The sequence below is a fragment of the Zootoca vivipara genome, chromosome 16, assembly GCF_965207765.1.
Source record: "Zootoca vivipara chromosome 16, rZooViv2.hap1.1, whole genome shotgun sequence".
NCBI lineage: Eukaryota > Metazoa > Chordata > Lepidosauria > Squamata > Lacertidae > Zootoca > Zootoca vivipara.
This window is the reverse complement of record NC_142599.1, coordinates 41,585,133-41,610,092: the sequence shown is the minus strand read 5'-3', so window position 1 is coordinate 41,610,092 and position 24,960 is coordinate 41,585,133. Positions and strand designations below refer to the sequence as shown.

Sequence of the window (24,960 nt, the reverse complement as noted above, 5' to 3'; positions counted from 1 at the left end):
CATCCCCAACTCCCTCAACTGTTCCTCATTAGGCTGGGTCATAATGATCCCTTTCTCCCCCCCAGACACACTCACAAACTCCTTTCCCCTGTGGGATATGCCCTGCCATTGAAAGAAATCACATAAGAGGGGAGAAAAAGCTCTTGTAGAACCCAACACAGTTTATTGCTGCCATCTGCTGGACAGGTTAGAGTTCTTTATTCAACCCAGAGTTATTAACCGACAATGACACAATACTGCCAGGGTTGTGGATGAAACCCCTTAGGGAAACCCAAGAGGGGCCTCTCAAGTTCCCTCGCCACATCTCAGAATCGTAGAGCTGGAAGGGACCCCCAAGGGTCTTCTAGCCCAACCCCCTGTGACGCAGGAGTTGCAACGAAAGAATTCCAGATTCTTTTTCCATCCAGATGTTTCTGGATACCATCCCCATCGCCCTCTGCTGTTAGCTATGCTGGCTGGGGGCTGATGGGATCTGCGGAGTCGAGGAGCATCCTGAGGGCACCACGTTGGGGAAGTCTGGACTGCACTGGCCAGCAGTGACTCTCTGAGGTTTGAGATGTCATCGGAGATCAAACCTGGAACCTTCTGCATGCAAAGATGGTGACCTGCCAGGAAACTACCAAATGGGTTGAACAGGGCCAGATCCAGGGTTTTGCAGGGCGTTGGGTGATCCTACCCCCCCCCCCCTTTGGTCCTCTTTTCGCCTCATCCTTGTTTTCCTTATTCCTGCTGCTCCCACTTGCTTGCTGGACAGAGAAGCAGCAAGAAAAAGTCAAATTGGTGAAATTAGCACTTTCTGAAATTGTACAAGAACCAAAATACACCCATCTTTTGAAACCCAAACTGATCTGAATTTTGCAATGCAGTTCTCCAACTGAAGAATATTTTACCACCCCCCCCCCTCCAAAAAACAAAAAACACCCACAGAAGAAGCATCTATTAAGGGAAATGGTTCTTTCACATTAACATATTGTAGCAGGGAAATAACATGCAAGAATGCCTGGGGGAGGTTGGGGGAACCCCCAACCCAGGTATTTTAGTTTAATACAGCCTCCATTAGGAGGAATTCACATTAAAAGGCAAGGCAATTTCCATGAGGATTTTAAAGAAATAAAATAAAATGGCAAATTGCTGCAAGGAAAGCAGAGAACTAATTTAAGACTGAAGACACTGAGAAGAGTGGAATGGATTGATTGTTTCTCCCCATGCCAACTGCGGGGATGTGGGTCCTTGGAGGATCCCCAGGCCTGCCAACCCTTGCCCCCTGCCCCCTATTGGATTGAACCTCAAGGAAGGATCCCAGCAACCTGCAGTTTAGCACCAGTTTGAGGGCACCAGCAATGGCTCTCTGGGGTTTCAGACCAGCCCTGGCTGGAGATGCTGTTGGGGGTTGAACATGGGGCCTTCAGCCTGTTTTACTGCTGAGTTACAGCCTTTGTTCTAACTTCATGGTTCTCCATAAAGGGCTGATTTAACATAGGGACATAGGAAGGCAGTGGTTTCAGAGGATCAGCACTGGGAAATAGAAACATGTTGCCTGGGAACACCAAAGCATGCGGGAATCACAGAACTGCAGAGTTGGGAGGGACCCAGCGGTCATCTAGTCCAACCCCCTTCAGTACAGGAATCTCAGCAGATCCTGAGGTGTGCCTCCCTGCTAGGGACTGGTTGGATGCAGAGGAATGGGGGGAGGAACCAGCTGGATCACGGGGCATAATTAGCGAATGTTAATTCAGACCTCTTCTTCTTCTCTCTCTCTCTCTCCCTCTCCCCCTCTCTTTCTTTATCTCTCTCATTTCCTAATACAGTCAAACCTTGGTTCTTGAACGGCTCCGTTTTCGAACATTTCGGCTCCCAAACGCTGAAAACTGGGAAGTAAATGCTCTGGTTTACGAACATTTTTCAGAACCCGAACATCCAACGCGGCTTCTGCTTGAGTGCAAGAAGTGACCCATTGGAAGGTACGCCTCGGTTGTCAAACATTTCGGAAGTCAAACAGGCTTCCGGAATGGATTACGTTCGACAACCGAGGTTTGACTGTCAAGGGGAACCAGAGCAAGGGGCGGACGAGAAGTGGTAGCATTGGAAAGAGACAGGAGGCGGCTGGACTTCCACCCTTCACTCAGGAAGCAGCTGGAGAACCACTGGTTATTCACAGGAGCATGAAGACAGCGATGATGGCAGGTGCCAAAACAGCTCTGGCAACATGGTAGAAGAACAGGCTGGCAGCGGAAAGTCCTGCAAAAAAAGAGGGGGGGAGGAGAGTTGGGAGATGTTCCTGATTAAATGGAGGCAGGGATGTCCACCAACCTGGATGGCTTTAAAAGAGGATGGAACAAATTTACGGAGGAGGAGAGGGCTCTTGATGGCTCTGCTCTGCCTCCACAATTGGAGGCAGTGATGCTTCTGAATGCCAGTTGCTGTGAACCACAGGAGGGGAGAGTTGTTCTTGCACTCGGATCCTGCTTGAGGCACCTGGTTGACCACTGTGAGAACAGGAAGCTGGACTAGATGGGGAAACCACAACAGAAGGAAGAGTACCTGAAGGAGTGTCTCCACCCCCATCGTCCAGCCCGGACAACGGGGTCGAGCTTTGAGGGCCACCTGGCGGTTCCCTCCCTGCAAGAAGCCAAGTTACAGAGAACCAGGCAGAGGGCCTTTTCAGTAGTGGCTCCCGGCCTGTGGAACGCCCTCCCATCAGATGTCAAGGAAATAAACAACTACCAGACTTTGAGAAGACATCTGAAGGCAGCCCTGTTTAGGGAAGCTTTTAATGACTGAGGTTTTAATGTATTTTTAATCTTTTGTTGGAAGCCGCCCAGAGTGGCTGGGGTATAAGTAATAAATTATTATTATATATTATTGGGGGTGGGATGGGAGAGCACAACACCCCCAGAAGGAACATCTCAGTATTATCCCCCCACCCACCCACTGAACTTCAGAGGGTAGAGGGATGGCAATCAGGAAAAGCACCTCCCTCCCCCCCCCAGGAGATTTTAGCTCAGAGGCAGGCAGGGATGTGTGAGAAAAGGCTCTCCATCCAGGTAGCCACATCCCAACCCGTAAATACCTTCCCAGGGAGATGTGGCCACCTATGGCTTTTGGAATGAGCTGGTTCTAAATGAAATGAATAAATTAAAATAAACCTCACAGAAGCCCCCAGATGGCACATACATGCTTACTTGGCATGGCGGATATAATTACCTTTTTGCTTTCTCTCTCCAACAACCTCCCCGTGTTCCAGGGGTTAGGCAAATAATGACTTAAATGACTTCAAAAAGAATGGATGAATACCAAATAATGAATTACAATGAATAATGCAGGGGAACGGCTAAAAGGGTTCTGAAGAGGGAACATTTGCTCTGGCGCACTTCAGAAATGACGCCATAGTCTCAACCCAGCTGACAAATGCGCTATTCTCCAAAAAGGAAAATAATAATGTTAATTTGGCAAGTTTGGATTCCAGATGCTCCAACAGGATAGGATGATGATGATGATGATGATGATGATGATGATGATGATTTTGATGAGATGAGATATTTCTGTTTTTTAGCCTGTCTGCATATCAGCTCATATGGAGGTGCAGCCCAGGCTATGATTTGTAACTTGAATTGCACCAGACCTCAGCTCCTGGGCTAAACAACTTCAAGTTATAATGCAAAGCGACCCCAATTTATCCTCCCTCACCTCTTAGGGTTGATGGAAGTTGTAGTACAACAATATTCTGGTGGAATCAAAGGGTGCCCATCAGAGGGAGAGAGAGAACATAAGAATCAGGATCAGGCCCATGGCCCATCTAGCCCAGCATCATGCAGGAAACCTGCAAGCAGGATCCGAGCACCAGAGCAACTCTTCCAGCATTGGGTATTCAACTGCTTCCAACGGTGGAGGCAGAGCAGATTCATGGGGGCTGGCAGCCCTCTCCCCTGCCCCCTCCATCAATAGCCATCTCCTCCATTAATTTGTCCAATGCTCCTTTAAAGGTTGGTGGGCCTACCTGCCTCCTGTGGCAGAGAGTTCCACTGCTATTCCAATGTATAGTTAGCAAACAATTTAAACACATTGCTGGATTCCCCCAAAATACACCAGAGGCAATTAATATTTCATCTAGCAGAGCTTTAATGCTACTGAAGGCAAATGAGCATAATGGTCACAAATCCAATACATTCAGGATTGGCACAGTCCATAAGAAATCCAGTTGCAGCAGACTTAACTTAAACTTACAGTAACATAATAAGACTAAACCTTAACACTATATACAGAACACCACACCAGAAGGAAAGAGAGACAGAAAGTGAAGCCCAGGCTCCTTCTGGCCTTATTATTATAATCAGCATGACCTTGACAGAAAGAGATAATAGAACCAGTTTAAGCCAGCTGTACTCAGCTTCTCTGAAGGAATATACCAAACAAAAACCTTCTGCTTGCTTCTTTCACACTGAGAAGCTTCCAGAACCCTCTTGAATTAATTAGAATAGAATAGGAAAGATCAGTACATCAGATCAATACTTTTTGTGCTAAGAAATGCAAACTGACATTAACAATGTGCTGCTTGAAGAAGTCCTTCCTTTTATCTGTCCTAAATCTTCCAACCTCCTTCATGGATCAATGCCTTGTCGTGGCGAAGGGGCTTGAATAACTCAGAGAAGCTATGAGCTATGCCATGCAGGGCCACCCAAGGTAGACAGCTCATAGTGGAGAGTTTTGACTAAACGTGATCCACCTGGAGAAGGAACAGGCAAGCCATTCCAGTATCCCTGCCAAGAAAACTCCATGGACAGACAACAGGCATATAAAAGTTATGACGCTGGAAGATGAGCCCCTCAGGTCGGAAGGCGTCCAACATGCTACTGAGGAAGAGCGGAGGACAGGTACAAGTAGATTCAGAGCTGATGAAGCGGCTGGGTGAAAGCCGAAAGGTTGCTCAGTTGCGGATATGCCTGGAAGCGAAAGGAAAGTCCAATGCTGTAAAGAAAAATATTGCATAGGAACCTGGAATGTAAGAACCATGAACCTTGGTAAGCTGGATGTGGTCAAAAATGAGATGGCAAGAATAAATAAAAATAAATAAGAACTCCCAGAAGTGCAAGATGGATTTTGAAAGGGCAGAAGAACCAGAAACCAAATTGCAAACATGTGCTGGATTATGGAGAAAGCTAGAGAGTTCCAGGAAAACATCTACTTCTGCTTCATTGACTATGCAAAAGCCTTTGACTGTGTCGACCACAGAAAACTATGGCAAGTTCTTAAAGAAATGGGAGTGCCTGATCATCTCATCTGTCTTGCTGCTTATTTAACTTATATGCAGAATTCATCATGTGAAAGGCTGGACTGGATGAATCCCAAGGCCGAATTAAGATTGCCGGAAGAAATATCAACAACCTCAGATATGCGGATGACACAACCTTGATGGCTGAAAGTGAGGAGGAATTAAAGAACCTTTTAATGAGGGTGAAAGAGGAGAGCGCAAAATATGGTCTGAAGCTCAACATCAAAAAAACTAAGATCATGGCCACTGGTCCCGTCACCTCCTGGCAAATAGAAGGGGAAGAAATGGAGGCAGTGAGAGATTTTACTTTCTTGGGTTTCATGATCACTGCAGATGGTGACAGTAGTCATGAAATTAAAAGACGCCTGCTTCTTGGGAGAAAAGCAATGACAAACCTAGACAGCATCTTAAAAAGCAGAGACATCACCTTGCCGACAAAGGTCACTATAGTTAAAGCTATGGTTTTCCCAATAGTGATGTATGGAAGTGAGAGCTGGACCATAAAGAAGGCTGATTGCTTTTGAATTCTGGTGCTGGAGGAGACTCTTGAGAGTCCCATGGACTGCAAGAAGATCAAACCTATCCATTCTGAAGGAAATCAGCCCTGAGTGCTCACTGGAAGGACAGATCGTGAAGCTGAGGCTCCAATACTTTGGCCACCTCATGAGAAGAGAAGACTCCCTGGAAAAGACCCTGATGTTGGGAAAGATGGAGGGCACAAGGAGAAGGGGACGACAGAGGATGAAATGGTTGGACAGTGTTCTTGAAGCCACCAACATGAGTCTGACCAAACTGCAGGAGGCAGTGCAAGACAGGAGTGCTTGGCGTGCTCTGGTCCAAGGGGTCACGAAGAGTCGGACATGACTAAGCAACTAAACAACAAATATTCTAACATCCAGCTTCATCAGGTGCCCATAAACTATGAGAGAGGGATAAAAGCTTTTCTCTGCCCACTTTCTCAAGTCTATGCCTCGTTTTATTCACCTCCCCTTCCCTCTAATCTAAAAAGCCCCAAACGCTGCGACCATTGCTAACAGGGGAGATGCTCCATCCCGTTGACCTTTCTGCTTGCCCTTTTCTGAACCTTCCCCAACTCTGAAACTCCCTTTCAGAGGTGACCTCCTGTCCTTTCTATCAGGGTGTCGGTCTTTGGTCTTTTGAACCACTGCAATATTGAGTGGTAGGACCTGATGGCAATAAATCGAAATATTACTCACCTGCAGCGGCAGATGTTGGGCACGATGCATAGGGGAAGACTTCCCAAGCTTTCAGGGTCCCCAAGGCCTGCGCAGAGCAGGTGTAAGAGTCATCTTTGCTCTTGGCGCTCAAGGTGAGGTGCAGCCGGGCGTTGTCAGAAGCCGTGTCCCCCGTTTTTGTATTCTTCCAGGAGTAGGCCACCCGAGCTTTGGCTCCAGCTCCGGCCTCACACAGCAAATTGAGGTTGCAGGAACTGTTGGCCAGCCTTTCTCCCGTGATGTTGATGTCTGAAATGGGAGGGGGGGGCAAGGGTGAAGAAATCACAGCCATCTTCCAGTCTCGGAAGGTGGAGCCAGCTTGCGACCTGCTGCTCCAGAGGGCCTAAACCAACGGATTCAAATCGCAAGAAAGGAGATCCAGAGTAAACATTGGGAAGTTTCTGGTGCCAAGAGCTGCTCGACCATGGAATGGACTCCATGGGAAGATGGCAGACTCTCCTTCCTTCAACAGGTGGGTCAGGAGGACTCAGAGACAGGTCTCAGCCTGATCCAAGGTGGGCCCTGCCAAGGTCTGGTAAAAGGCTTAAGGAAATGGGTCCCCAGGTGCATGTTAGCTGAAAAGGGGGTCCTGCGGGGGTAACATCACTGTAGCAGTCAAGTTCAACATTTCCTGTTTGCCCAGAGTGGACACGCAGGGGGATGTTACTCTAGCCAGTATAACTTCCTGTGACACCTGGTCTGGAGCATCCTCCCCTTGCGTGTGAACAGGTAGATGGGCGTGACTCTGGGACACCCCATAAAAGGACCGGTCACACAGCCCTCTACTCTCTCTTGAGAGCCTTCTCCTTCTCTGGATGCTTTTGCTGTCTGCTGGCTCTCAGCCAGCAGCACATGGGCTCATTCCTAACAAGAGGATGAATCCACACCTTTCTCTGTATCTGTAAGTAGGATCATACTGAATGTAAGTAAACATTGTTACTTTTAAGGGAAGACTGTTGTGTCTTTATTCTTTTTAAGAGAGAATAGAAGGTGAATTTGCCAGGAACAACCCAATCTGGACAAGCCAGACTGGATTGCTAAACTCAAGAGATTCAAATGAATCTACCAACTAGCTCCCTGCTATATAGTGGGGAATGTACTCTGCTACTGACTCACTAGCGTGAGTGAGGAAGGATAATATATAATCAATATATCCTCTCCTATTATCCACAACATTCCCACAAGTCCTGGGTCTGGATAGGGTGAAGACAGCTCGCTGAGAGTGGCCACTAGCCACTTTCCAAAATTTCAGGCAGGAGTCTTTTCCCCAAGATGCCATAGAGGAGGGAACCTGGAACCTTCTGCATGTGAAGTGCCTGCTCTACCACTGAACTGCAGCCTGACTCCGAGGACATTTTTAACTCTTTCTTTGCCAGGGTTACATATGTTCTTACAAAGCAAGCAACCGGGTCCCACCCTCCCTTTGCTTCAAAGTTTGACGGTTGCATCTAGCAAATAAGATCTGCTGAAGAAGGATAATTTTAACTGTGTTGCAACATTAAAAACTAAAACTAAAAGCAGCCACCCAACATTCTTCCCTTCTTGAGTTGACGCTGCAACTTCTCGGTTGAGGAACTGACAATTTATTGGAAAACTCCTGAACTTAGAAGCTGCCAGACACGGCTTTGATTAGTCACAGAATTGTAGAGTTTCCAAGGGTCATGTAGTCTAACTTCCTGCAATGCAGCGATCACTGCTAAAGCATCCTTGCCAGACAGCCACCCGATGGAGAGCCTGCCCTGCGAGGGAACGTTGCAACATTTCGGACTTTAGAGAAAAGGTGACATCATGATGGAAGTTTATAAAATGGCTCCTGACACAGAGAAAGTGGAGAGATAATTTTTCTTCCTTCCTCTCTCCTAACACCAGAACTCCTGGACCAGTGGCAGACCTTGTGCTCTCAAATTTCACCGGTGCCCTGGGCAACACCGACATTTGGCGCTCCCCCCTCTGCCCTCTCCCCGGGGCTCTGCGCCCAGTGCGACCAAATTGGTCTTGCTCGCCTAAATCCACCTCTGCCCCGAAATCCAGTGACGCTGAATGTTGAAAGATTCAGGACAGATAAAATAAAATTCTCCTTCATGCATCGCATAGCTAAACTATAAAACTCCCTGCCGCCAGAGATGGTGATGGTCACCTCTTGGATGGATTTCAAAGAGGAATTGGACAAATTCATGGAGGAGGAGAGGGCTGTGGAGGACTACTGGCCACAGTCGGAGGCAGCCATGCTTCTGAATGCTAGGGGCTGGAAACCACAGGAGGGGAGAGGGCTCTTGTGTTCGAATCCTGCGTGCAGGTTTCCCCACAGGCATCTCCAGGAGGCTGTTCTTATGTAGGACATAGCACTGACACCAAATTGGAAGACAATTTGGTCCACACAAGGCAAGTTTTTTTTTTGGGGGGGGGTGTTTCTTGGTCTTTTGCTCAAGAACAGACTAAACACAATCAGTTGGTGAAATGACCAGCTTGTACTTGGCTTTCACGATTAAATGCACCCAGGAAAATACTGTAGGACATCCCCCTCCACCTGTCAGGGATTCTCTTGCTGAGATTCCAGCATTGCAGGGGGTTGGACTAGATGACCCTTCTTTGAGCTGATAGCCTGTGCCCTTTGGCTAATTAAGTTCAAATTCCCTGCCCTGAACTAAGGCCACAGCCCTGCTGTCACGGTGGCCGGAGAAGGCTACTTCAGAGTAACGACTCTACACAGCTCTGCATTTTATCTTTTATTGGTGCTGAGTATTTACAGTGCTAATGGCAGTGCTATTTACAAAGACACATCTGTTCAGCTTGAATCAGAACCTCCAAGTGGCTTTTGGCGCGTCTTGCGCCAGCATAACAACTTGGGGAGACCCATCCTCTTCCCCCGACGCTTTCTGCGAAGTTCCGGAGTTGGGGGGACTGGTCTGCCCCCCTTCCTTCCTCCTTCCTGTCCCACCTGGGACGATGGCTCTTCTACCCTGCCAGAGCCTTGGACACCACTTCCTGTTTCCCCACTTGAGCTGGAGCTTTCCCTCCTTTCAGCCTCGCTCGGGGCTGGGCTGGAACTCAGGAGGGGAGGGGCTTCGCGATATCCCTTGCCCCTCATACCTACCATACATTTATGAACCTATCTGCTATAGTATTTTAACTCTTGTATGTTTTAAAGTATTGCTGTGGGTTTTTTTCTTGATTTTCTTGTCATTTTTTAATAATCAAGTGGTGTACATATGAAATAATGAAATAAATAAATATTTCTAGCTCATTCAAAGTGCATAACTTCCTGCCCCAAGAATCCTGGGAACTGTAGTTCATTAAATGTACTAGGAACTGCAACTGTGATTCCCAGGATTCTTGGGGGCGGGTGCTTTAAATGTGCATGGGAGACACTTGAATTGGCAGTTCTTAGAAGTTACTTACGGAAGACGAAGAGCGTGTAGCGATTCAGCATGGTGGAGCCCTCCGGGGTGAACATCGAAACCTCATAGCTTCCTCCGTCTTCCAAGGTGAGGTTTTGGATTTGGAAGGCAGGCTCCTCCTCCAGGAAGGACACCCTTTCGGAATATCTGGGGTCGAGGACCGTGAGGGGCTTCCCTTGCTCCCACATAGCAACGGCCTTGCTGGGCGGGCCGAGGGACCTCAATTTGAGACCCGAGAAAGTGGTCCCTTTTGGAACCACAACAGGAAGATTGACCGAGTGCCCCACACCTTTGGGGTCTAATTCAGCGTGGGTCGCTGTAGGACTGTCTGCACCTGGGAGGGAAGAGAGAGAAGACAGAAGAAAGTGAATTGGGAGAGGATGAGATTCATGCACCATCAATAGGAAACAGGTAGAGACAATGACCAGTGTTTCAGCAACCTGGGTTTTTTTGGGGGGGGGCAGTGAGGGTTGGACATTAGATAGACATGCAAAGCAACTGAGGGAGGAGGCACATGAGCTGATAAGCCAATTCAAAATGGGGAGGAGTTGGGGGAAAACCTAGGGGGCACAGTCAAGCCCCCCATCTCCTCACACCCCTTTCATAGAATGGTTGAATCATAGAGTTGGAAGGGACTATGCGGGTCTTCTGGTCCAAATCCCAGCAATGCAGGAATCACAACTAAAGCATCCATGTGATGACAGACAGCCGTCCACCCTCTGCTTAGAAACCTCCAAGGAAGGAGAGCCCACCACCCATGAGGGAATCCGTTCCACTGTTGAACAGCTCCTGTCGTCAGAATTTTCTTCCTAATGTTTAATCGGAATCTCCTGCCTTGCTATTTGAATCTCTTGGTTTGGGTCCTGCCTTCTGGAGAGAACAAGCCTGCTTCAATTTCCATGGGGCAGCCCTTGAGATATTTGAAGATGGCTATCCTATCTCGTCTCAGTCTGCTCTCCTGCAGGCAGGGGCGTCTTACCCATAGAGGCTAGTGGTGTGGGGCGCCAGGGTGCCAAGTTCTGGAGGGCGCCAGGGAAGAGGCAGAGGCTGGACGTGCCGCCTTCTGGCATCAGCTCACCGCCCTCACCCGCCATGCCACGCTGAAGCAGTGCTGCGCCCAGAGCCTCCGTCTGCTGTGGCCACTGCGGCACGAAGCGGCCAGCTGAGCCGGGAGGCGCCACGTCCAGCCTCCGCCTCTTCCCCGCCAAAGGAGCCGCCCTCCAGCCGCTGCCCGCCTCCTTCAGCCTCACTGGCAGCGCCATCCTCCCTAAAAAACTCTGGGAAACTGTGTGTGTGTGTGCTCAAGGGAGCTTTGCACCACAGCACCAGACAGGCCTAAGATGGCCCTGTCTGCAGGCTAAGCATCCCCAACTCCCTCAACTATCCCTTGTGGGTGTGTCCATTAATTGTACCCATCAGGAAATGTATAAACAGTACAAACCAGAAACCACACAGAATATCAGATTGGATTGTGCATTCTAAGGACAGGGCCGGCCTGCTTCATGCCCTCCAACATTCCTCAGATGAAAATAGGGACTTTTCTCACTCCCCCCCCATGACCCACCTTGGCCCCTGTTTTTTGTCCCCCTCCCCTCTCCCCACTTTCCCTTTCTTCCCGCCTGTCCATTTCCTTGCACGTCATGTGGAGCTGGATTTGGGCGAGGGCAGCCTCTCTCCAGCAGCCTGGCGGCAGCGGCCAAAAAAAGGGCGGGATCAAATCAGAAGGCGGGGTGGCTTTCGTAATTCTGGGACTGCCCTTGGAAAATCAGGACACTTGACGCATCTGCTGCTTGTATAAAATAATCCTAACCTGCCATCCTGCACATAGGCAGGACTCTCATGAATGGAGGATAGCATCAACGGCTTTGCAATAAACAAAATCTGCCCTTATTCCCTTATGGGGTACACAAGAGTCCTTTTTAGGTTCTCCATTGGTAGTGGCACCCGCCCTGTGGAACGCCATCCCATCAGAGGTCGGAGAGATAAACAACTACCTGACATTTAGAAAATACCTAAAGGCAGCCCTGTTTGGGGAAGTTTTTAATCTGTGATATTTTAATGTATTTTAATGTGTGTTGGAAGCTGCCCAGAGTGGTGGTGGGGACCCGGCCAGATGGGCGGGGTATAAATAAAAAATTATTATTATTATTATTATTATTATTATTATTATTATTATTATTATTATTATATTGGTAGGAGAAAATAACAGATGCCAACAGAGAATATTGAGACGCAAAACAGCTAATAAGCTTGATCTTTATTGACTGTTGCAACAGGGTGTTCTCTCTCTGCTTGACAATAAGTGCTGGAAATGTAAAGCAGTGGAAGGAACATTTTACCACATGTGATGGACTTGCCCCAAAATAAAAGACTTCTGGGAAAAGATTTATAATTAATTGAAGAAAGTGTTTAGAAACACTTTTATAAAGAAACCAGAGGCCTTTTTATTGGGAATAGTCGGGAAAGAAATACCAAAAAAAGATGTCACATTCTTTTTATATGCCACAACAGCAGCGAGAATTTTGATAGCAAAGAATTGGAAGACGTAAGAAATACCAATGGTGGAAGAGTGGCAGATGAAAATGCTGGAATACATGGAACACTAGCTGATCTGACCAGGAGGCTTCGTGACCAGGGAGAAAAATCGGTGGAAGAAGATTGGAATAGTTCTAAAGTTTATTTGAAGAAATATAGTACTGTAATTAATTAGTGAGAAATGGATCTTGAAATACAAGTAATGCTGTAGCTTAGGAAGTGGATTTGAGATAAAGGAAAATATGAAAATATGATAGAAAATGCTTAGTTTAGAATTAAGTATAAGTATGTTAAGATGTTAAGTCTATGAAATTTTGTATTTTCTTTTTGTTGTTGTTATTGTTTATTGGGTTTTGTTATTTGTTGTGTTTTGTTCTTAATAGATTTTTTAAAAAAAATAATAAAAAAATTGAAGAAGAAAAGTTATGCTTCTCTCGAAATGCCACTGGCTGACACAATACTTCTTGAGCAATTAATGGGGATGACCTTGCTTGTTTTACAGGCACACACCCAAACCCCATTGCCAAATCTTTCCGGATCAGTTCCTCTTACTCCTAAAGCAACCATTAGGAACATCTCCTCAGAATCCAGGTTGAATCCACCAAGAAGAACCCAGAAGCTGGATCAGGCCCAAGGGGGCCAATCAAAGTCAGCATCCTGTTCTTATGGTGGCCATGCAAAAGGCCTTAAGACCTAGAAATCTTGATAGACAGCCTCTGGACCTAGAGGTTCCACCAGGACAGAGGAAGGGTCCCAGCCAGTGCAGCCTCCTTGCTTCGCAGTGGCCAAATGCCACTCAGAACCTAGGAATTGAGATAGACTGCCTCTGAACTTGGAGTTTCCATAAGAATGTTGTAAGACCCCAGCTGCTGGATCAGGCTGATGGGGGCTCACCCAGCCCAGCCTCCTATCCTCACGGTGGCCAAGTAAATGCCCAAAGGGGAAGCCAGCAAGGAGAGCCTCATTGAGCACAAAGGCAGCACTTCCTGCATCATTCAGAGGCATTGACTGCCTCCAGCACTGGGAGTAATGTAACCTGTTGATACTCTGCAGGTAACAAAGCCACAGTTTCCCCAGGAGTTATACATCCCGATAATGCAGTGGGCATGAGCATCATAAGGCCAGAACCTCAAATTGCAGCTTTTCCGTCAAGCTACAGGCAAAGGCGGGAGATAAGACCCTGGGGAACCAGCAACCCTGGTTCTCCTCCCACCCCCAAAATCTTCCCGTTCTAGTCTGCTGCTACAACAACTCTCTGGGGCCGGGGCTGTTTGCATAGCAGGGTGATTCACAGTGACAAAAGGGCCCCAGCACCTTCTGGACTCACAAGCCCACCTAATTCCACCTCTGGGCAGGATTTCTGTGATTTTTGCATTGCAGGGGGTTGGACTGGGTGGCCAATTGGGTCTCATCCATCTCTACAGTTCTATGATTCTATGGAACGTGCGCTTAAAAATCAAAACCAAAAGCCAACAACTCATTGCGCCCTTCAGCACCCCATAATTACCAGACATTTGTTTTCAACACTTCTGAGAAAATGTCCTGCCCATAATTCTGTGGTTGCAATTAACCAGCCATGATTTCATCCTTTTTGTTAACTGCTTGTCAGAAGGGGTTGGTTTTTTTGTTTTGTTTGGCACCTTGAGCTCTTTGGAGAAAAGGTGAGGTATAAATGGAATATCATAGTTTACCCTCACCCAACAAATACACCTTTAAAAGGAAATTACCTTTTTCCCGGTTGTGGAATGAACAAATGCCTATTGGGAAGATGGTTAAACACCCTGTGAGCAAATCTGCCTGAAGCTCATTGTCAAATAATCTCTCTCAAAACAACCTGGAATATTTCCTCAATAAAGACTGGATATTGTGTGAGCAACTCAGGATAAATGTGGAGTAAGCAGGGAGCCCTATTCCTCCGCACACAAAAGGGTTCAGGCAAGAAAAGGCAAGGGCATTGCATTATGGCACACACACACAGAGGGAGTTTAACTGAGAGTCACCTGGATTTTACTCACTTGTAGCTTGGAAGGTGAAGAGGAGGAGGAGGAGGAGGAAGGCAACAGCTGGATCCATGTCAAGGTGGAGAGATCAGCCCAAAGGAAAATGTGAGGAGCCTGGGCAGCTCAGAGGGACACCCGCTTCTCCTTCCCTTTTCTTGCAATTTGGCCAAACCAAGGATGGGGAGAGACTTCCTTCTGCCCGCCCATCTTGTAGGCTTGGCCATCGGATGACACCCAGGGTGGACCCTGGGGTCATGTGACTAGGCCCCATGCACACAGTAGCCAGAGACCTCCCTCTGGGTTTAGGAAACACACACACAAACCCTCAAGGCACAAGAGGAACGTCCTTGCCATTTCTGCTTGATGGAGGATTAGGTGTGCAAGCTTTTGGATCCACCAGGACGGTGGGAGAAGCAAGGCCGTCTTGGGGGATTAATGCTGTGAGCCCCTCCATCATAAGGGCAGATTTCATACTGTATATGTGTAAACAGACCATCTATCACAAAGACGCCACAATATCTGCGGTGCTTCATTCCAAGGAAACCAAACTCTGGCTAAGCGCTTGAAATCTCACTTTGCTCCGAGATTGGGGTGCCATGCAACATTATGCTTCTGTTTATGACATATAACTGCTGAGTCAATTTCACTTGAGTCTGGTGCCCTGGAATAAAGTCTATAATGAGCTGGTTCAAATATCTATAGAATCACACTGGAGAGACCTATCAGGCGTAAGCATGGACCAATGGTACCAAATAGTATGGGAAACAGCCTTATTAGAAAAAACTAATCAACAAACTGAAACTGACACAGGGACAAATGGAGGACGCCTTCACGCCTTTATCACATACACAGCCCAACAAGACAATGACAAGAATCAACCAATACCATACAAATCAATATGGCTTGCGTGATCCAAAACACCCACCCAACTCACACATGAAAACAAAATTCACCACAGCCAATCCCAAACAAGCAACCACACCCTAGGGCAGGCATAGGCAAACTCGGGCCTCCAGATGTTTTGGGACTACAACTTCCATCATCTGTAGCTGACAGGACCAGTGGTCAGGGATGATGGGAGTTGTAGTCCCAAAACATCTGGAGGGCCGAGTTTGCCTATGCCTGCCCTAGGCCAACCCCAACCTCTCTCACCACCAAAGGAACACAAGCGAATAGCAAAGAGAACCAGCATAAGCGACGCTGACACAACCCCCCCATACATTAAGTAAAATAGAAACATTGCCACACACCCCGACCCCCTCCACCTCTTTGCCCCCTTTTCTTCCTAATGTAACACTAATGTCTCAACAAATGAAACTGATCTGTAGAAACTGTAGCTTGAAAAAAGAGACATGGCACATACTTTTGTAAACCAATAAATCTTTAATAAAAATATGTTAAACAACAACAAAAATCTATAGAATCCCTTTGAAGTACTGTATCCGTATTTCAACAGGAACCCAGCTAAGCTTCCTTCCACTCAGTCACACAATTGGTCCACCCAGCTGAGGGCTGCTGTCTACATGGACGGGCAGCAGTTGTCCAAGTTTTTAGACCCATTCCCAGCCCTGCCTGGAGACCCCCCCAAGATTGAACCAGGGACCTCCAGAAGGCAGGAGATTTGCTCCTCCCCAGCCTTGCCCCTCTGCTGCATCTGCATTGACCCCTGCCTGGCCCCTTTGCTTCTCCAGCCCTGGCTTGAGACACAGGCTCAAGGAAGCCCAAATCTTTCAATTCCCCCCTTTCACCCTAATCAGCAGAAAAAAAGGAACTGCAAGAGGGGAGAATCACGGGATCCAGAATCAGGGCTTTTTAAAGGGTTTTTTAGGGTCAGCAGGAAAAGGAGTCAGAGAGGAACTGGACGTGGGTAGCAAATGTTATCATGAGGGCCAGAATCACTTTCAGGATCAGCAATGAGCAGCAATTTATAGAGAGTTCCCTGGAACTGACATCATGCCTTTGCTCGGCTGATACAGGAGAAACAGATGAGATTGCTGCTCTTTGGGTGCTCTATTGGGTTTTTAAAATACCGTAAGTGGCTTGTGATGATTTTTCTAAGAACATAAGGAGAGCCCAGCTGTTGCTGCACCAGGCCAAAGGGGGGCCATCTAGACCAGCCTCCTGTCCTCACAGTGGCCAAATGCCCCATAGAACATAGGAATCAAGATAGACTGCCTCTAGACCTGAAGGTTCCATAAAAACATAATGGATCAGGCCAATAGACCACCTAGTTCTCACTGCGGCCACCCAGGCGCCTTGAGGAAGACTCTGCGAAGGCCATTGTGCTTCCTGAGGACTGCCATTTGTTCTGATTCAGCATTTTCTTGAGGAAGGCACCCTTGGAGAGGGAAGTGGAAAACCCAGACCTTTGCATAGAAAGTGCTGAGAAAAGGTTAGAGGCTTGTTTGCAAAAATAAAAAATCTGATGACCTCTGAAGATGACTCTTCCTCGGGGAATGAGGCATGACAAGGAATCCTCAGCTAGAGAAAAAAAGAAACTCTCCGGAATGCAGCTTGGCACTAAGAATGTGCGAAGAGCCCGGTGGCTGGATCAGGCCAATGGCTCTCCTGTTCTCACAGTCCCCAACCAGATCCCTCCAATGCAAAGCCTGCAAGCAGAATCTGAGAGTAGGTCTATTAATTTAAGACTAAGCAAAAGGTTGCAAAATGGCAACAAGCTTCAGTGTTCTCCAGAGCTCTTTGTCTGGAGAGATATTCTGCAAAGTGAGGGGCAGGTGGAGACCTGGAAAAAAAATCAAAAGCAATCAATGAATGCTTCCAAAAAATGTATCTGGTCAAATGCTGGAGCCCAAAGGTCAGCTTGTAGACTCTGTTTGAACATCGCTTCCCCCCTATTCACCAACTTACCAGATCCTCTCTGGAAACCATCCAAGTTGGTGGCTGACAGCATCACTATGCAGAACCAGTGTGGCGTCATGAGTCTTGGACTAGGACCTGGGAGAGACGGCTCAGTGAGTGCATATGAATGGATTGTGTGTACTTTTCAGAGGGTTGAATTGTTTTGAAGGAATGGAGAGCTGTAATAACTTTGACAAGAAAGACAGCTAATTTGTGTAAAAACTGTAACAGCTCTTCAGTGGAATTTACAGACGATTTTATTAAGGTTAAAAGAAGGCTAATGATACAGTGCAACCAGTTTGGATACAATTTTGATGTTTAGAGGATACAAGCTCTCACCAGCTCTGGTTTCTCAGACTAGCTGCGTCCTTGAAAGAAGCAAGAATGTCAACAGACAGATACACACCAGCCTTCAAAAGTTCTGTGTTAAAAATCCTGTGGGAACTAAAAACTGGAATGGACAATCTTAATTCAGAGAGTGAAAGTATGAAAAAGGACATAGCGCAGGAAAATGTGGAAAGTGAAAGAAATTCTAAAAATATGGAAATAAAAATTTTTGGACCCAAAGACAAGGAGATAAACTGTTATGAAGTGAAAGAGCTATATTATTACCAGGATTGGTCCTGGAGGACTGATCTCACAGAGGAGAGAGAATGGAATTTTACTGAGGAACAGAATCAAACTAAAGAGCAGAAAATACAAAGAGGAGGCAATCTAATCAACAGTAGATGTCAAGGCAGAGATGATTTGAAGAAGCAAAGGGGACAGCAGGGGGGGTGAGAGGGTTCTAAGGTGTAAAAAACCTGAGAGACTGGGAGTGGGGTGAGGAGAGAAAGGTGGACTTTTTTTCTCTTTAAGATTGGATAAGTATGGTTTGAAACTGGATTGTTTTATTTTAGAAACTTGCTGAAACGGAAGGGAAGGTCGATTACAGGGGGAGGAAGAGGATGTGTAGATGAAAAATAAGTGGTAATATTAATTGGAAAATGAAAGATGTGTTTTAAATTTATGGAATTCTTGGAAGCAATTTTAGGCTAGGGAAGGAAATATGATAATTATGTTTTCTTTTTTTCATAAATGAATAGTAAGATTAGTATTAGGTAAATCAGGCATCCCCAAACTTCAGCCCTCCAGATGTTTTGGACTACAATTCCCATCATCCCTGACCACTGGTCCTCTTAGCTAGGGATCATGGGAGTTGTAGGCCAAAACATCTGGAGGGCCGCAGTTTGGGGATGCCTGAGGTAAATAAATGTTAGGAAGTAGATTGTAAGATCAATAGAAATAGTAAATGTCAAAAAATGGCAAGGGAAAATGGAATGTTATATGGGGGTGGTGGAGTCAGCTCGCTGCTCCCTGTTTTGTCCTGCCCGCCCTGGGATCCCTTAGTGGCAGGGAGGGATTGCTGGGGGGTGGGATGGGGAGGGATTGCTGGGGGGTGGGATGGGGAGGGGGTGGGATGGGGAGGGATTGCTGGAGGGTGGGATGGGGAGGTCCTTTTCACTGGAAAAAGGACCACCTTTACCTTCCTGCTACACCTCGGGACTCCTGGTGGCAGTGGGAGCCGCGGGGAGGTGGGGGGGGTGGACAGAAGGAGCAAAAGAGGAATATAACTGAAAAAGAGGATGACATTGAAATATGATTTTATTTAAGTGATATTGGGGTTGAATATGATAGAGGAAAAATTGCTAAAGAAGGAGGGGGAAATGAAAATCAATAGGGGGAGAGGGGAAGTCCAGAAGACAATGTTTAGTAAAAAAGATATGAGATGCTGATTTCTTCTTCTTTTTTATTATTCTTTTTTATTGTTGTCTTTTTTAAAAATATGGATGTTAATAATGTACAATTATACGGATGTTATTCTGTTCTTTTTATAAAACTTAATAAAAATTACTTGGGGAAAAAAAGGACTAGGACCTGGGAGAGATCCGGGTTCAAATCCCCACTCAGCCATGAAGCACACTGGGTGGCCGTTGAGGCCAGTTGCCATCTCTCAGCCAAGCCTACCTCTCAGGGTTGTTGGGAGGATGAAATGGGGAGAACCATGTAAACCACCTGGAGCTCCTTAGAAGATAAGGAGGGTATTTAAATGTGATCAATAAGCCATGGCTGCTCCTGTTTTGGGGAAAACATACAGCCAGATGCACCCCAGGCCTCTTAAAAGCACAGCAAACCCATCCCAGTGGTGAGGCAGACCCTGCAGGTCCTCTTGGAGACTTTGAAAGGGTGGGAGGGAGATTAAATATATGAATCTGGGCAACCCACATGTGGGAGGTGGATAAGAACAGAATCAAGCTTCAATGTGCACAGCAGCAGCAGAGTTTAGCCTCACAGAATTTAGCCCAACGCCTTGGAACTCATATGTTTCGGCTCCCGCATGATCAAAACCTGGAAGTGAGTGTTCCGGTTTCCAAACAATTTTTGGAAGTCGAAGCTCCTGCAGCAGCCCATCAGAAGCCGCACTTAGTTTCCAAATGTTCTGGACGTCGAATGGACTTCCATTCGACTTCCGAGGTACGACTGTATAGCGTTAAGAATATAGGCTATTAGAGCTTTCTTATCCTGTTTACAACACTTGGCCAGGGACAGACCACACGATGCTACGTAAGTTTAAAGCGCTTTACTAACAGATTCAAAGGTCCGAGACATGTGTTGTTCCATGCAGCTGCAAGGAGAACGCCGGCAGAATCCTCTTGGGTAGAAAATACAGAATATAGTTCTAAACATGTGCTCTAAACTTGGGAGCAAAGCTTAGACACGTCCTCCTTGGTCAGAGAGAGTGGGAGGAGGGAGGAAGAGAAGCTTCACTTCCTCCTTCACAGAGGTAAAGGGGGGGCATGACCTAGTTGGGTCTTGGAACAGAATTTTCTGGTCTTAACCCCTTCATGCATTAACTAGCTCTCATGCATGGTTATGTTTGACTGCTATTTCCCACAGAAAGTGTCTCATTCTTTCGTGACATTCTGCTGCTTTTGAGGGGCTGCTTTGCCAACGGGGCAACATGCTTCCTTGACTTCTGATGGACCAAGAGAGAGGGGGGGGACATTAAGGGGCCTCCTTTCCTCCATGCCTCTCGCCCAAAACACGTATAGTGAACTTGTTATTGAGTAGAACTGTAGAGCGGGAAGGGACCCCGAGGGATCTCTTCTGGTGCCAAAACAGCACAACTGGCACCCAACAAGGGGCCATCAAGCAGAAATAACACAAATATCGGGGGGGGGGTGAGGAAGAACTTCAAAACAGCTCAATGAGAATGGAGAATACTCAATGGACACAGAATCTGTATTGACTTCCTGGGAGTGGGGGAAAGAGAGAACACGTGAAGCCTGGGGAGTGGGACGGAGCATTATGGAAAATCAGCCTGGCCAGTAGGAACCTGGAAGAGGAGCCGTCCGCACTGCAGGTTGTGTTGCTGGTCCCACTTGGCAATCGGCTGGCAATAGAATTCTCTTCTCCTTGTTTCCTGCCTTGCAGTGGGTTGGACAAGATGAGCTTCGGGATAATAATAATAATAATAATAATAATAATAATAATAATAATAATAATTTATTATTTATACCCCGCCCATCTGGCCGGGTTCCCCCAGCCACTCTGGGCGGCTCTCTGCGGCACTCTGGGATCTCTTTCAAATCTACAATTCTATGATTCACTCCTTTGGGCTTTTTGTAAGGAGGAAAAGGAGACAGGCTTTCCTGTCCTCCTCTTGGGAATGACTTTTCTAGCATGTTGGATCCACCAACCTTCTGAATAAGCTGCGCTAGACGGATGCTGGCAGGAAAGAGGCCACAAACAAGGATACTTCTGACCTCAATCCAGGCGGGTTTGTGGCTCCCAGGTGAGGCGGCTGTTCCGAGTTCTTCCTTAGCATTGCAAGGGGTGGGGGTGACCCTTAAACTCTACCATCCAATGATTGCTCACCTCTTCTCCAGCGGCATTGGGGGAGTGGGGAGTGGAGTGGAAGAGAGAAATGGAAAAATTGAATTAGCCCTTAAGCAGGGGGTGGGGAGCTGAGAGGACTCACCATTTTGGGCCCAGCATCCTTAGGACATCCTCCTTTTTGCCCAGGGCAGTGAACCTATCGAGGCTCCTTTCTTGTATCTTGAAGCCAGCGGTTCTGGTCCTACCCTCTGCAGCAAGAGTAAACAAGGTGCACCACCATTTAGCAACTTGGAGGCTCTTGAAGTGGCCGTGTCTAAATTGCTCAGCATTGATGGCAACCTCATCAGTGCTGCCAAACTGCTCTTGTCCCCCTCCCCAGATGTGACAATCAGGAGGTATTCCAGCACCTTGCCCAAAGACTTACACCTTGCAAATATGGATAAGAAGTATAAAGAACTGCTGCCTATTGCGTGTGAACTCTTGAGAGACAATATCAATTTCTTTGCTGGGTTGCTGAAAGGAAAAAACATTGTTGAAATATCACATACAAAGTATCCAAATATTAAATTTGTACACAGAAATGATATGGTTTCTCCCTACTAAGAGTTCTTTGATGGGAAGTGAGATGGGTCTTGCAATTGAAGCTTGTCCCACATTCCAGGCACTGATATGGTCCCCCCGCCCCCCCGTATGAATTCATTGATGGGACATGAGATGGAAGCTCTGACCAAAGCTCTTTCCAACTTCCAAGCATGAATTATTTGATGGGAAGTGAGACTTTCCTTAAAGACAAAGCCCTTCCCACATTCCAAGCACTGATATAGCTTTCCCCCCCATATGAATTTTTTGATGGGAAGTGAGACGGTCCCTCCAGCTGAAGCCCTTCCCACATCCGGAACCCGGCCAGATGGGCAGGGTATAAATAATAAATTATTATTATTATTATTATTATTATTATTATTATTATTAATTATTGTGTTTGTGCTGTATTATTATTATTGTGTTTGCATAAAACTTCTTTCCACATTCCAAGCACCTAAAGGGCATCTCCCCTGTATGAATTCTTTGATGGGTAGTGAGATGGGCGCTCTGGCTGAAGCTCTTTCTACACTCCGGGCATTGAAATGGTTTCTCCCCGGTATGAATTCTTTGATGGGTTGCAAGGTTGGCTCTGTAACTGAAGCCCTTCCCACATTCCAAGCACTTATATGTTTTCTCTCTATGAGTTATTTGATGGGAAGGGAGATGGACCTTCTGACAGCAGCTCTCTGCACCCCAAATATTTATGTAGCATCTCCACTATATGGATTTTGCTGTGGTCTCCCCTGTTCTTCATTTCTAACATTTTGCCACCTGTAAGGGAAGAGAAAAACAGATTCTCAGGAAACCAATTATTGAGCAATGAGAATGAAAGGTTGCTTTAGTCAAAAAAATGAAGAGATTTAGAGGGCTGAGCAATACCAGCTTTTCAACATATTGGTATATCGCCAGCAAAACATCGCAATTTACTGCAATGTTGAAAAAACAAGATGCACTGGCCTCTGCCCACAACACACAGGATGAAATTGCCCCAGCTCTCGCCTCGGAAGTTTCACCCAGGTGCTTGTGAGCTGGGGCTTTCTTTCACTGCTCCACTGAGGCAACTGGGCTGCTGCACACTCCTCAGTCGAGCAGATTAAAGATGCAGAGGGAGGAACAAGCTGTTTCTTCCTCTGAGCTGTAGGAGGGCAGAGTGGGATGGGGGTTTCACTCAGTGGTATATCGCGGGTGAAACGACCACTGCTTTCAAGTCCCTGTGCGAGCAGCGCCCGCTGGAGGAAGGAACCCTAGTCAATGCTCCTCATACTGGTCCAGGGGGTTATATAAATATATCATACAGGTCTAGACATCAGAGTTTTCATTGACTAGTAATCACAGGCCTATTTATGGGAACCTGAGATTCGAAAATAATAATAGCCTGACTCTTTTCTGGGAGAGATTTTTTTGGCTCAATCATGAGATCCACATAATCTCCAAGGTCAGTAATCTCTTTGGTCAACTGAAAATGGAAAGAAGCAAAAACAAAAAATACCTGATAAAAGCTACCTCCACTTTCTTAAGAACTTTGAAGCCTAGAGTAAAAAGCCCTGAACAATTCAGACTAGCCAGAGTTTCTTCGGTAAAGTTTGATTCTGGATTGTTTTATTTAACTTAATGTATGTTGCAAACTACTTTGAGATTCTTTTCTTAAAAATATTCAGTGGCATAGAAATGAAGTGCATGATAGTAATAATAACAACTGGAGAAAGAATATTCAAAGACCCAACAGGAGACAGCATGGGGAGTGCTAGAATCCCAGAGGCAGGAGCTGGTGCTGTTGAGCTCCATCCAAAGGTATGTCACAGAGAGAGATGCACTGAATTTCACAACAGATACTCTTCCTCCTTCAGGGCCAGCTGAGGCTCGCTCATCCATCTGTACTCTCAGGAAACTTCCAAGAGATCAGAAGGAATCCCTTTTTTCTCCTGCCGTGTTCAGTCTGTCCAAATTAGAGCAGGTAGAAAATCCTGAAAAGCAAATGCATTATTACTCAGTTATTGACACACTGTCAGGAGAAAAGAAAGATGTTCCCTGATCGAGGATGAGGCTTGCTAGGAACCGTCCTGGGCTGGACTGCACCAAAGCCCTGAGTCTGAGCTTTCTTTAAAGAAAGAAAAAGAAAGAACAGGAAGTGAGCCTCCTGGTCCCCTGGAAGCAAAGTTCCCCTGCATAATGTGCGGGCACCTGAAGGGATTCCTTCCCGACCCTCCTTCTCCCCAGAAAGAGAGGAGACTCAGCAGATCCCACGAGGCAACTCTGGCGGAGGAGGGAGTGGCTTCTGCCCTGGAGGACCTCCGCCCTCTATCCCCCCCCCGACCTTTCTAGGAATGCTCCTCAGTGCCTTTTAACCCTCCCAGCAGATGTCAAGGCAATAAGTAACTAGTTTACTTTTAGAAGACAACTGAAGGCGGCCCTGTTTAGGGAAGTTTTTAATGTTTAATGCTGTACTGTTTTAATATTCGGTTGGAAGCCGGCCAGAGTGGCTGGGGAAACCCAGCCAGATGGGCGGGGTATAAATAATATATTATTATTATTACTTGGGAAGCCGAGCGCTCCCTGCTCTCTCTGCAACCGCCACAAAAGCCCGCCTTTTAACACACTTCTGCTGTTTCCTGGTGGAGCCTCCCGCTGCCGAGGCAGTCCACCCGAAGTCCTGGGCTGACGGGCAGAGAGGGCGCCCCGTGAGAGACTCTACCGCGAAATGGCCGCTCCGCCGGGCTCTTCCCCCCAAGATCTTTTCTACCCCGTTCAGCCGAAGGCGCCCGGGAGGCAGCATTTGCGGAGGAGAGAGACAAGCGCCGCCTCCGCTCGCCCGGCTCTTCTCAGCTACTCGGCGAAGAGGCCACCTCAGGCGCTCGACCTGCCCTCGTCCAGCATGGCGGAAGGGGCACTTCCGCCCACCTTCCGCGTTTCGTCCAATCGGGCCTCGCAGCGTGCCCTCGCGCACCGTGGCAGCGGTGCCTTCTCCGCGCGACGTTCGCGTCACTTCCCACCCTCGGGGCCCCTCCTAAGATGGTGCCCTCGTCCAAGATGGCGGCGGCTCTCCTAGGTTGGCGCCTTCGCCCCGGCCCACCGGGGCGGCGGTGCTTTCTTCTTCTGCCCCCGATGCCTCTCCTGAGGCGGCGCTTCTCGCTCACTTCCTAGCCCCGTGCCCTCGTCCAACAGAGCGGCCCCGTCCCTTTCGGCCGCTTTCCGCCCTTTTCCCC

At 47.3% G+C, this 24,960-nt stretch overlaps 1 protein-coding gene and 1 long non-coding RNA gene across 5 annotated transcripts; both read right to left on the bottom strand.

Annotated features, from left to right (window-relative positions):
• Positions 1-141: 141 nt before the first annotated feature.
• Positions 142-17,430, bottom strand: LOC118076073 (T-lymphocyte surface antigen Ly-9). 4 transcript variants are annotated; one of them, XM_088659628.1, is made up of 4 exons: positions 17,306-17,430; positions 9,904-10,236; positions 6,487-6,753; positions 142-2,238 (listed from the first exon to the last, which is right to left on the bottom strand). In XM_088659628.1, exons 1-4 carry the CDS (start codon positions 17,373-17,375, stop codon positions 2,153-2,155), a joined length of 756 nt encoding a protein of 251 aa, XP_088515754.1. In that variant the 5' UTR covers positions 17,376-17,430; the 3' UTR covers positions 142-2,152. The 4 variants fall into 4 exon arrangements, with proteins under 4 accessions (XP_088515754.1, XP_034954491.1, XP_088515752.1 ...); XM_035098600.3 differs by lacking the exon at positions 17,306-17,430 and adding an exon at positions 14,453-14,614; XM_088659626.1 differs by lacking the exon at positions 142-2,238 and adding an exon at positions 4,110-4,940 and having other exon boundaries at positions 17,306-17,388.
• Positions 17,431-23,325: 5,895 nt separating this feature from the next.
• On the bottom strand, positions 23,326-24,629 carry LOC148683238 (uncharacterized). The gene is made up of 2 exons (XR_015947458.1): positions 24,292-24,629; positions 23,326-23,721 (listed from the first exon to the last, which is right to left on the bottom strand). It is a non-coding gene; the product is annotated as an uncharacterized LOC148683238 (long non-coding RNA).
• Positions 24,630-24,960: the final 331 nt, after the last annotated feature.

Coding starts and splice junctions, on each gene's coding strand:
- LOC118076073 (XM_088659626.1), bottom strand. CDS start 17,375: ATGACGCCACACTGGTTCTGCATAGTGATGCTGTCAGCCACCAACTTG. Junction 10,237..17,305: donor TGGTTTCCAGAGAGGATCTG/GTAAGTTGGTGA, acceptor CTTCCCTCCCAG/GTGCAGACAGTCCTACAGCG. Junction 4,941..6,486: donor CCCAACATCTGCCGCTGCAG/GTGAGTAATATT, acceptor TTTCGCTTCCAG/GCATATCCGCAACTGAGCAA.